The sequence below is a fragment of the Carlito syrichta genome, unplaced genomic scaffold, assembly GCF_000164805.1.
Source record: "Carlito syrichta isolate Samal-C Ts95f unplaced genomic scaffold, Tarsius_syrichta-2.0.1 Scaffold315477, whole genome shotgun sequence".
Lineage (NCBI taxonomy): Eukaryota > Metazoa > Chordata > Mammalia > Primates > Tarsiidae > Carlito > Carlito syrichta.
In genome coordinates, this window is record NW_007259573.1 from 28,831 (window position 1) to 41,480 (window position 12,650).

Consider the following 12,650-nt stretch of genomic DNA (forward strand, 5'->3'; position numbering starts at 1 on the left):
AAAAAAAAAGATTTGGGTCGGGTGTGTTTGCTCAAGCCTATAATCCCAGCACTTTGGGAGGCTGAGGCGAGGCGAGAGGATTGCCTGAGCCCTCGGATTCGAGACCAGCCTGGGCAACATGGTGAGACCTTGTCTCTACAATAAAAATCAAAAAAATAAGTGGGGCTTGGTAGCGCACGCCTGCAGTTCCGGCTACTTGGAAGGCTGAGGCGGAAGGATTGCTGGAGCCCAGCAGGTCGACACTGGGTTGGCCATGAGCATGCCATGGCACTCCAGTCTGGGTGACGGAGTGGGGCTCCAACTCAAAAATAAATGAATACATAAATAAAAGATTTGAGTTCCCCAAGCTTGAAGTTCCTTTCCTGTAACACAACGCACTGCATATGTAGGCATCACCTGTCCCTTTGCATTGTCCTGTGTGATTGGGTTGATAATCTGACTACTGCTATTGCTGTGAATACTGAAGTCTTTGTCTCTGATACAGGAGTCTCATGTCTTCTGCCAGCATTCATGAAATTGTGGCAGGCTAATTTATTAGCTTGCAGACCCTTTACTGGTACTGACAAAAAGTACACTAGAATAAATACAATAGTGAAAATAAAAGAAATGGAAATCTCTAAGCCTTTTAGTTCCCATTATTCTCATTTCAAAGTGTCAAACTAACAAGGTAGGAGAGCACTGATCTAGAAAATGAGTCCTTTGCCTGCAGAGAAATTGACTTCCTGGAGTGAGAATCAATATTTGTTGAGCACTTACCATGTTGAAATGAACTTCAAATATATAGGGGTTGAAAAATATATTATCTCTTAATTCTTTCCTTATAAATCTGCAAGATAGGTGTTCTTATCCCCATTTATAGATGGAGAAACTTAGGTTCAGATGTGTTATTTGCCTAAGAACACACTGGAATTCAAACCTTTGTCTGATGTTAAGCCCATACTCTTTCCATTGTAATAAACAGCTTCCTAACTTTGTGGAGATGTTAGAGGTGACTTTCTACTTTTCATCTAGTAGTTTCTTCCATCCTGTCTTCATTCAGGCTCTGCGGTTAAGGAGCCAGTTAGTTGTCTGTAAAATCAGATTATGTGTAGTATTTTTTTCTTTTTCTTTTCTTGTTCTGCGTAGATAAGCATTTTATAGCTTTCCTTCTCAAACTTTGTGAAATATCTCTAAAATCATAAGACAATGCCCTCAGGAGATCTAGTTTGTAGTTTAAAGCCACCCATAGCTTACACAGCTTTCTTGGAAGTTTTCTGTATCTTCACAATCCAAAATAACTTCATATTCTACCCTATAGTATACCTGTTATTGGGTTTCCAAGAGGTCAGTACATAATATCCTAAGTTCAGTACCAGTTAGTTGAAAGAGATGACATAAATATCAGACAGGACAATACCAAATTGTCAGGTTTTTTTTGTGTGTGATAAGGTATATGTAACATAAAATTTACTATTTTAGCCCCATGGTGGCTCACACCTATAATCCCAGCACTTTGGGAGGTGGAGGCAAGAGGATTGTCTGAACCAAGGGGTTTGAGACCAGCCTGGGCAGCTTGGTGAGAACTTGTCTTTACAGTAAATCAAAAAAATTAGGGTATGGTGGCGCACACCTATAGTTCCACCTACTTGGGAGGATGAGATGGAAGAATCTCTGGAGCCTAACTAACAGGTTGAGGCTGAGGTAGCCATGAACATGCCACTGTACTCCATCCTGGGCAACAGATTGAGACTCTGATTCAAAAAAAAAAAAAGGTACCATTTTAACCTTTTTTGTCAGGTGTTTCTCTAGCCCATGCTGGAGTACAGTGACACGATCATGGCTCACCACAATCTCAACCTCCAGGGCTCAAGTGATCCTTCTGTCTGCCTCAGCCTCCCAAGTAGCTGGGACTACAGGTGCATGCCACCACACCCAACTACTTTTTAAATTTTCTGTAGAGGTTAGGTCTTGCTATGTTGCCCATGCTGGTCTCGATCTCCTGAGCTCAAGCAGTCCTCCCACTTCGGCCTCCTAGCGTACTGGGATTACAGGTATGAGTCGCTGTGCTCAGCCTTGTACATACGAGGTTTAACAATTAATTTCATGAACTCATCCTAGAAAAGTGCTATATACCTCATTGCTGAATATCACCATGGTCACCTTCAAAGTACTCTCCCTAGGAAGCTGTGTGCTGATGCCAGTGCCTAGTCTACCTGTCAAAGCGATTTTGGAACTCTTTTTCTGGAATGGGCATCAGAGCTGTCATCGTATTACCCTTGATGTTCTGAATGTCATCAGAATGTATTCCTTTCAATATTTCCTTTATCTTTTGATTAAAAAAAAGTCATTGGGGGCCAGATCAGGTGAGTAGGGAGGGTGTTCCAATACAGTTATTTGTTTACTGGCCTAAAAACTCCCTCACAGTCAGTGCTGTATGAGCTGGTGTATTGTCATGATGCAATAGCTCCTTCGGGACCATTTTTGCACACACCTTTCTCATGCCAAGATTTTCAGTTTAGATTTTCCTTTTTCTCTGTCTATGTTTATTTGGTCTGCTGTGCTTCTCACAGCTGACAATTTTGATGCACAATTTGATGATTTTTTTCAATGTTTTCATCAGTTTGGCTTGTTACTGACTTTCCTGACCTCTCTTCATCAGTGATACTTTCTCTCCCCTCAGAAAAACGTTTAATTCATTTGTTCACTGCCGTTTTCTTCATGGCATTATCTCCATACACTTGGACTAACACTTGATTTCACTTACATTCTTGCCAAGTTTAACAAGAAATTGAATGTTTGTTTGTTGCTCTAATTCAGACTCTGACATTCTTGCAATGGCACACAAAAACATGTAGCAACAATAATGAATGTCACTCAGCAAGACACTGCCAGACGTTGACACAAACGTACAGCTGTGAGACACTGATATACCAAGGTTATGAAACCTTACTGAGTTGTTTGTGCAGTAAGCACACGGTGGTAAGTTCACAAACTTAGTTGTCACACCTTGTATATTTTATGCACGATTATAAAGTCTTGTAACCTGCAATTTAATGGTCATAATAAATATTTCTCAGCCAAGCACTGTGGCTAAATCCCAGCACTTTGGGAGGCCAAGGAGAGAGGATTGTCTGAGCCCATGAGTTCGAGACTAGCCTGGGCAACTTGGCGAGACCTCATCTCTACAATAAATCAAGAAAAATTAGCTGGGCTTTGTGGAGTATGCCTATAGTTCCAGCTGCCTGGAAGACTGAGGTGGAAAAATCATCTGAGCCCAGCAGGTTGAAACTATGGTGGCCATATGTGTGCCATTGCACTCCAGCCTGGGCAACAAAGTGAGACTCCAACTCAAAAAAAAAAAAAAGTAGGCCGTGCTCAGTGGCTCAGCCTGTAATCCCACACTTTGGGAGGCCGAAGTGAGTGGATTGCCTGAGCCCGTGGGTTCGAGACCCGCCTGGGCAACTTGGTGAGACCTCATCTCTACAATGAATCAAAAAATTAGCCGGGCATGGTAGCACACGCCTGTAGTTCCAGCTACTTGGAAGGCTGAGGTGGAAGGATCGCTGGAGCCCAGAAGGTCGAGGCTTCAGTGGCCAGGAGCGGCCCCTGCACTCCAGTCAGGGCAACAGAGCGAGACTCCAACTCAAAAAAAAAAAAAGTACTTCTTCATGTTGTTAGAAACTCATAAACACTGTAATTAACAAATACTATTTCATTTAGCTTGTTTCTTCTTTTCCTTTTCATTCATTACCTCCTCTCCTCTTTTTTCATATTATAAATAGTACTACAGTGGACATGGTTGCATATTATCTTTGTCTACATTTTTCATTATTTGTCTTAGATGGATACCCCAAAGTGCAATTTTACAGCCAAAGAGTGTTAACATTTGTAAGACTCTTGGCAAGAGGGAGGACCCCTCCCTTGATCTAATACTTTTTTGTTATAGATTAAGTACACAGATATAATTAGATTATTTGCATATACAGGCTGTAGGTCGAATTTTTTTTTTTTCGGGCAAGCTCTTTGAAGTTGCCTCATGGTTCTATAGAAAAATTCTGCTTCTCTTTTTCCACTGCTTAATTCATTCAACAAATACTGAATACCTGTTCTATCCCAGGCCATACACTAGGTGCAGCAGGGAATACTGGGAAGACTGAGAAGCAGCCACTGCTCTATGGAATACCTTTTTACGGTAGATGGAGGTACACGTGATGTAGTCACTCCCATCTCTTGATGTCAGTAGCTTTTTCCTCAGCTAGGCAAGCCAGTCCTTTCCTTCATCATGCTATTTATTGTCCAGGGAATGAACCAAAGCTAAGCTTTTTTGGAGGACAGTTTTTGCCTCATAGGAAGTAGGGATTTTGACCTGTGGCATGACTACTGGTACCTTGTTTTTACTGACTACAACTTGTATAAATTCCTATCTGTGTTTAAATATCTTAAGTTATCTACATTATGGTAGTTCTCCAAGGAAATAGTACCAATAAGTAGATAACACAAAGAGGGACCCCAAAAACCCCGGAATTATCTTTTGGAGGGCAAACCCCTTGTAAGTACACTCAGAATTTTTTCCTCTGGATCAAAGGTTAACCAAAGCTTTTTTATTTTTGAGTCAGAGTCGCACTTTGTCGCCTAGGCTGGAGTGCAGTGGCACGCTCATGGCCACTACAGCCTCAACCTGCTGGGTTCAGGTGATCCTTTCACCTTAGTCTTCCATGTAGCTGGAACCACAGGCATGCACTACCACACCTGGCTAATTTTGTATTGCAGAGACAAGGTCTCGCCAGGTTGCCCAGGCTGGTCGAACCCCTGGGCTCAGGCAGTCCTCTTGCCTCCACCTCCCAAAGTGCTAGGATTATAGGTGTGAGCCACTGCACCCAGCTATATTAACCAAAGTTTTTAATCTGAAAGTTTTGAAAAGGTTGTGGCATGATTTATGGAAGAAATGTCCTGAGTTTTGGCAAACAGATGACTGGTTCTTCCACCATGACAATGTACCTGCCCACACTATGCTGAATGTTCAGCAGTTTTTGATCAAAAACGATGTGACCCTGTGGCCCACCCTCCCTATTCACCCTCCCTATTCACCCCCAAGTGACTATTTTTTGCTTCCCTGGATGAAAAAAGTCCTTAAAGGGAAATGTTTGCAAATGTGGAAGAGATGAAACAAAAAAACGACAGAAGTACCAAAAGACATCAGAAATGACGGTTTAAAATACTGTTTTGAGCAGTGGAAAAAGCATCTCAGTAAGTGTATTGCATCAAACAGAGAGTACTTTGAAGGCTCCTGGAGTTTAAACATATAAGAATAAATACACAATTTTTGATAAATAAATTGGTTTTTTTGAGGGAATCCTCTTCATATATAGAGAGATATTATAAGGAATTGGCTCACATGATTATGGAAACTGAGAAGTCCCACAGCTCTGCTGTTTGCAAGCTTGAGATGCAGGAAAACTGGTGGTGTAATTCCAGTCTGATTCTGAAGGCCTGTGACCCAAGGGAGCCGGTGGTTTAAATCCCAGTCCAAGGGCAGCAGAAGACCAGCATCCCAGCACAAGCAGGCAACCATCCCAGCACAAGCAGGAAATGAATCCTCCTCTTCATTTTGTCCACTGACAAAAATGCTTATCTCATCACATGTACCCTCACAAACGTACCAGAAATAGTGTCTCATCTGGGTACCCCATGGCCTAGCCAAGTCACAGTATCTAATTCCTTTACCTGTGCTCTGGAGCCCACCTTTCCCCTATTTCCCTCCATCTCTCTCCTGAGTATTGAACCTCTTTCTATTTTTACTATCTCCTTCACATTAGGTACTTAGAACTATCCTGCTGTGAGCCCGCATCCATCCCCTCAGCCACTCCTGTTTCTTCCAATCTCTCTTCAGTTACTGCCAGCTGGCTCTGCCCTCATCATTCCATTAAACTGTTATCTCTTGGTTATAAATCTAATAGAAACCTCTCCATTTTCATCTAACTTTTCTCTCTCAGCACTAAACATTCTTGGCCACAAACTTGTCTTGAAACCCTGTCTCTGGTTTCTGTCTTTCTGTACTGTCCTAGTTTTCTTTCTTTCTTTCTTTCTTTTTTTTTTTTTTTTTTTTTTGTTGAAGTCTCACTCTGTCATCCGGCTGGAGTGCAGTGGCATGCTCATGGCCATCACAGCCTCAACCTGCTGTGCTCAGGTGATCCTTCCACCTCAACATTCCAAGTAGCTGGAATCACAGGCATGCACCACCATGCCCAGCTCATTTTTTGATTTATTGTAGAGACGAGGTCTCATCATATTGCTCAGGCTGGTCCCAAACTCCTGAGCTCAGGCAATCCTCTCACCTCACCTCCCAAAGTACTGGGATTACAGGCATGAGCCACTGCACCTGGATAGTTTTCTTTCTACTACTCACCTGTCCCTGATCTTTCCTTCATTCCTCTTGCCCTTAAAACTTTTCTTTAGGGTTCTCTCTTAGACCTTGCCTAGTCTCTTGTCATTTGATAAATACTTCCTAGATGATTTAACTTACTGCTATGGCTTCAAATACAAATTCTATGCTCATATGCTTATGACTGTATCTCCAGCCCAGATGTGCTGCCTTACTGTCTGTATATGTCCTGCAGGTCCCTTAAATTCAACATGTTAAATTGGAACAAATCCAAGACTTCCTTGGTGATCCCTGTTGCATGAAAACAGTTGTTCCTGCTGGAAACTGACATGTTGCCCTTGTTCTTTCTCTCTCACTCTCATTCTCTTTCGCAGTTCACATCGAATCAGGCAAGTCCAGTCATTTCAACCTCCTCAGTCACTACTGAATCCTGTGTTTAGTACTTTTTTGTGGCAATTAAAAACACACTCTCATTGTATCTCTTTTCCTTTAGCAGGAGCCCTTGTTAATATCTTTTTCTTCAAGGAGATATATTTCCCATAGATTAGATTATAGATTTGGGATGAAGAGATTTTGGCTCTTTGATTTTCCTAAATTTATCGGCGTTTTCAGAGTGCTTTACATCTATCTAGTAGGTATTGAGTAATTGTGTTTGAAAGGATTTGAAAATTCAAAAAGTAGCTTAATTTTAAAAGCTTCTATATTTCTTGGCTGACAAAGGAGCGTTAAGAAATATGTGTGTTAGCCGGGCTCAGTGGCTCAGCCTGTAATCCCGTGCCTTTGGGAAACTGAGGTGAGTGGATTGCCTGAGCCTGCAGTTTCAAGACCCGCCTGGGCAACTTGGTGAGACCTCATCTCTACAATAAATCAAAAACTAGCCGGGCGTGGTAGCACACGCCTGTAGTTCTAGCTACTTGGAAGGCTGAGGCGGAAGGATCACCAGAGCCCAGCAGGTTGAGGCTGAGGTGGCCGGGAGCGACCACTGCACTCCAGTCTGGGCGACAGAGTGAGACTCCAACTCAAAAAAAAAAAAAAGAAAAGAAAAGAAATATGTGTGTTATAGTAACAAATTTAAGAATTGAAACATCATTATTAAGATATTTAGGAGGAGATGAGTATCAAACTAAACATAATAATACCACTTGGCATAGTCCATCTAATCAATTATTTTTATAGACTTATCAGCTTCCAGTACTAATTTCAATTTAAATGTTAGCAAACTTAAAAGATCAGAAATATACCCAATTTGTTGATTGGTGGAGTTGCTGAAGGACTGAAAAAGAAATTAACTTTTTTTATAGCTTATTTTTCAGTGTATTATTAGTCTTTTGAACCATCACTTCTTCATAGAACACAAAATAGTATAATATAACCAGATATGTGGTATATTCCCATTTTAGCAACTATATTTTATTTACATTAACAGGTAAATTAAAAATCTATAAAATTTCACACATTTTAGGGCATGGTGGCTTACACCTATAATGCTAGTATTTTGGGAGGCCAAGACAAGCGGATTCCTTGAACCCAGGAATTTGAGACCAGCCTAGGCAACATAGCGAGACTTCATCTCTGCAAAAATAAAAAATTAGCCAGGCATGGTGGTACATGCCTATAACTCAGCTACTTGGAAGGCTGAAGTGGAAGGATCGCTTGAGCCCAGGAGGAACAGGCTGCCTTGAGCCATGATCCTACCATTGTACTCCAACTTAGGCAACAGAATGAGATCCTCATCTCAGAAAACAAAACAAAAAATCACATTTTAAATGAGAGTAAAAAATGAGGTTTTGTTAAACATGCTGCATGGTAACTCAATTATAAGGAGGTAGCGAGAAGAAAAGAAAGGGTGAACAAAAAGATGTTCAAACACAAAACTCTTTATGCTGACCACCAGATGGCACAGTTGCTCCATATCAGCTGGTTGCATTGAATAGTGGCTCATTCTTGGAACCTGTGGAGAAGGGGAACGTTGAGGGAGGGACAGTGCAACTAGTTGTTCCAAATAATAGAATATTCTTAAACTGATTCTTTGTTTTGTTTTGTTTTTTGAGTTGGAGTCTCACTCTGTTGCCCAGTCTGTCGCCCAGACTGGAGAGCAGTGGCCGCTCCCGGCCACCTCAGCCTCGACCTGCTGGGCTCCAGCGATCCTTCCGCCTCAGCCTTCCAAGTAGCTGGAACTACAGGAGTGCGCCACTACGCTTGGCTAATTTTTGATTTATTGTAGAGATGAAGTCTTGCCAAGTTGCCCAGGCGGGTCTCGAACCCGGGGGCTCAGGCAATCTACTCACCTCGGCCTCCCAAAGTGCTGGGATTATAGGCTGAGCCACCAAGCCCAGCCTGGCTTGGGATTTTAGAATTTGACAACCTTTGTCTTCCTGAGATTAGTGGCCTTATGAAACCAAAAGGACTTGAGCAGTTCACTTAATATTAACAATTTGCTTGCTAACCATGGCATAAAAGGAAAAAAACGGGGAAAAAAAAAGCCCACATAGTCATGAGATCAATTCTCTATTTTCAGATTTTTTTGGGGTTTTTGTTTTTGAGTTGGCGTCTGTTGCCCATGTTGGAGTACAGTGTGGCATGATCAGGCGATCCTTCCACCTCAGCTTCCTGAGTAGCTGGGACTACAGGCACATGCCACCACATCTGGCTAATTTTTAAAAAATTTTTGTGTAGAGACAAGGTCTCACTATGTTGCCTAGGCGGATCTCAAATTCCTGGACTCAAGCATTCCTTTTGCCTCAGCCACCCTAAGTGCTGGGACTACAGGTGTGAGCCACTGCACCTGGCCTGTTTTCACATTTGATCCTTATTTTCAAACACTGTGAAGAACAGAGATTAGAAAGGCACCAAACATTATTTTCAAGGCATCTTCCTCATTGCTCTCCAGTTCAGCTATTATAATCTTACTGTCAATTTGGTTATTTTGTTTGAGACAGTCTTTAGCTCTTTTCATTTCTTATTAAGGTCAATCTAAACCCTGTTTGAACTTTGTTCTGTTGATTGTCAGCTCTTCCTTGCTTTTGCCTTTGACATGAATGTTTTAAAGATTGCCAGTTGCCTGACACTTTTAATTTTCTGGATGCTGGTTAGCTGAAATTTTTTACCAAATATACCCTGCAATTTCGGGATAGTAGAGAAAACATCTTTCGCTCCCATTGCATTTTATAGGGTACAGTTAAAAGATTCAGTGGAATAGTTGAGTATAAAAGGAATTCTTGGCTGGGTGTGGTGGCTCATGCCTGTAATCTCAGCACTTTGGTTTTTTGTTTTTGTTTTTTTATTTATTTTTTATTCTTTATTTTTTTTGAGTTGGAGTCTCACTCTGTCGCCCAGACTGGAGTGCAGTGGCTGTTCCTGGCCACCGCAGCCTCGACCTGCTGGCTCCGGCGATCCTTCCGCCTCAGCCTTCCAAGTAGCTGGAATTACAGGCATTTGCTACCACACCCGGCTGATTTTTAGATTTATTGTAGAGATGAGGTCTCGCTGCCCAGGCAGGTCTTGAACTCGCGGGCTTAGGCAATCCACTCACCTCAGCCTCCCAAAGGCGCAGGATTACAGGCTGAGCTACCGAGCCCGGCTGTTTTTGTTTTTTTAAATCAAATATTTAAACATAGTCTATGACCTGCTGAGTAATTCCAGAACTTGGGGAGACTGAGGCAGGAGGATCGCTTGAGCCCAGAAGGGCAAGACTAGCCTAGACAACATATAGAGAGACCTTGTTTCTATAAAAAATTTAAAAATTTGTCTGTTGTGAGGTGGTATGCCTATAGTTCTGGTTATCCGGGAGACTAAGGTGGAAGGATCTTCTGAGTCCAGGAGATTGAGGGTGCGGTGTCCTGATTGTGACACTGCACTCCAGCCTGGGTGACAGGGTGAGACCCGACTCAAAAAAAGGGGGGGGGATTCTTAACATAAATTACAAAATAAAAAATGAAGTTCACATATCAAAAATATATAGCAGCATAGGTTTAGTTTTGTTATCTTTTCATACGTACAAGGATTCTTAAAATACTGGAAAAGAAGTGTCAATGAAATAGTGCATTTCCTCTGAACCCTTGTAACTGAACATACATGTAGTAAGTATATAAGGGGTAGGAAGTAAAGAAACTCAGTTGTAGTTTGGCTATTGATACAAGTCTCCGATAAGATCTTTCCAGTGACAAGACTTGTAGTGAGCACGTTGCCTCTTCCTATCTAGGGTGGGGGAGTTGGAGAGAGCTGTCACACTCTCATCGAAACAGGATCTTCCCTTTAGAAACCAAGGAGTCGGAGACACAGCAGGTTGGCCTCTTGTGTGTCTCACCAGAGTGAGGAGGCACTGAACTAGAGTCCTTTTTTAGTCTATTCTTAAGTCAAATCTGGATTCTATTGCTTCAGTATTAAAATGTTATAAATAATATACCTGTACTTATAATATTATATTTCTGCTTATAGTATATTCATTTTGTATTTATATAATTTTATATTTGTATAATATATAAAATATTTAGGATATATAATTATTTGCAGTGTATTATACTTGTTTTGAGAAAGTCTAGTAAAATAAAGTCATAGATAAGAAACTTGGGGGATTAAATGCCACCTATACATTTTGCTTCTAAAGTAAACATGAGACATTTATAGAAAATATATGTGTCTAACAACTATTTTCAAAATTGTACTGTTATCTTACTGAGATTTCTTCTCATTTTCACTGACTTTGGGTTTTCCTGTTCTTTTTGAAACAGTGATCACATGGAAAATGTGTATGGTTATTTAATGAAGTACACCAACCTTGTCACTGGGTGGCAATACAGGTAAGTATGATTATTTGTGTCACATCAATCTCTCCTAAGAGACCAGAAAAATGGGACTGATCATTTTATATTCTGATAGTACTTCAGACAAACATGGCTGGGAAACCTTTTAGAGAAGGATTTGCTACATTTTATAAAAGTTTGACTTCTTAGAGGGTGGGAAGAGTTGACACCTGTCCAAGTGTCAGCCTCAAAATGCCTCAAAAATTGCTATGATATTAGAATTAGAGTCACTTGTTCACTTGCCTTGGGTGTTTCATATTTGTAGAGGTTAGGCCCTTGGGAAAGAGAAACGGGTTTGGAGGCAGGAGGTGCATTTGTGGTACAGCTTGTTTTGTGCCAGATTCATAGCTTCTCTGGGAACTTGGAGAAGTTAAATAACCAACCCAAGGTCGCACAAGTGATCAGCAAGTAGGAAAACTAGGTGGCTCAAATACTTTGTAGAATTGATAGTTGCAGAATAGGGGTATTAAACTCTTTTTTTAAAAATTGTGATAAAATATACATAACATGAGATTTACCATCTTGACCATTATGAAGTGTGCAGTTCTGAGACACTAAATATATTTTCACCCGGGCATGGTGGTGCACACCTGTAGTCCCAGGTGAAGAGGCTGAGGCAGGAGGATTGCTTGATTCCAGGAGTTCAAGGCCAGGGTCTTGGGCAACATACAAAGACCCTATCTCAAAAAAAAAAAAAAAAATTCACATTTCACATTTTCGTGCAACTGTTCCCACCTACCACACTTTCCATCTCCAAAATGTTTTTTATCTTCTCACATGGAAACTTTGTACCCTTTATACAATGATTCCCCTTGGGCCCTGGCATTTATATTCTATCTTCTGTCACTATAAATTTGACTACGCCAGGTGCCTCATATAAGTGAAATCATATAATATTTATCCTTTTTGTGACTGGCTTGATTCACTTAGCATAATGTCTACAAACACGGTTTATCCATGGTGTAGCATGTGTCAGAATTCCTTTTCAAGATTGAATAATATTCGCACACGCGCGCGCACACACGCGTGTGTGTGTGTGTCACATTTTGTATATCTGTTCATGTTGATGGACATTTAGGTTGTTTTCACTTTGGCTTTTGTGAATAATGCTGCTATAAATATTGGTATCGAGTCCCTGTTTTCCCCTCTTTTGTGTCTACATCTAGGAGTAGAATTGCTGGTTCATATTTTATCGGTGTGTAATTTTGGGGTGAAATTCCATACTGTTTTCCATAGAGGTTGTACCATTTCGCATTCCCACCAGCAATACACAAAAGTTCCAGTTTCTTTACAGCTTTGCCAAGATTTGTAATTTTATGTTTTTTCTTTGCCTTTATTATTACTTTAAATTGACCCCTAATAATTGTACATATAGCCGGGCTCGGTGGCTCAGCCTGTAATCCCGTGCCTTTGGGAGGCTGAGGTGAGTGGATTGCCTGAGCCTGCGGGTTCGAGACCCGCCTGGGCAACTTGGCGAGACCTCATCT

The 12,650-nt window shown here is 41.2% G+C and overlaps 1 protein-coding gene across 2 annotated transcripts in view; it reads left to right on the forward strand.

Annotated features, from left to right (window-relative positions):
* OSBPL11 (oxysterol binding protein like 11) overlaps positions 1–12,650 on the forward strand; it is a 99,376-nt gene that overhangs the window by 15,455 nt on the left and 71,271 nt on the right. For both annotated transcript variants that reach the window (XM_008072871.1, XM_021706366.1), the window contains exon 2: positions 11,092–11,160. In XM_008072871.1, the coding sequence (XP_008071062.1) occupies positions 11,092–11,160 (69 nt within the window). The remainder of the gene's footprint in view (positions 1–11,091; positions 11,161–12,650) is intronic.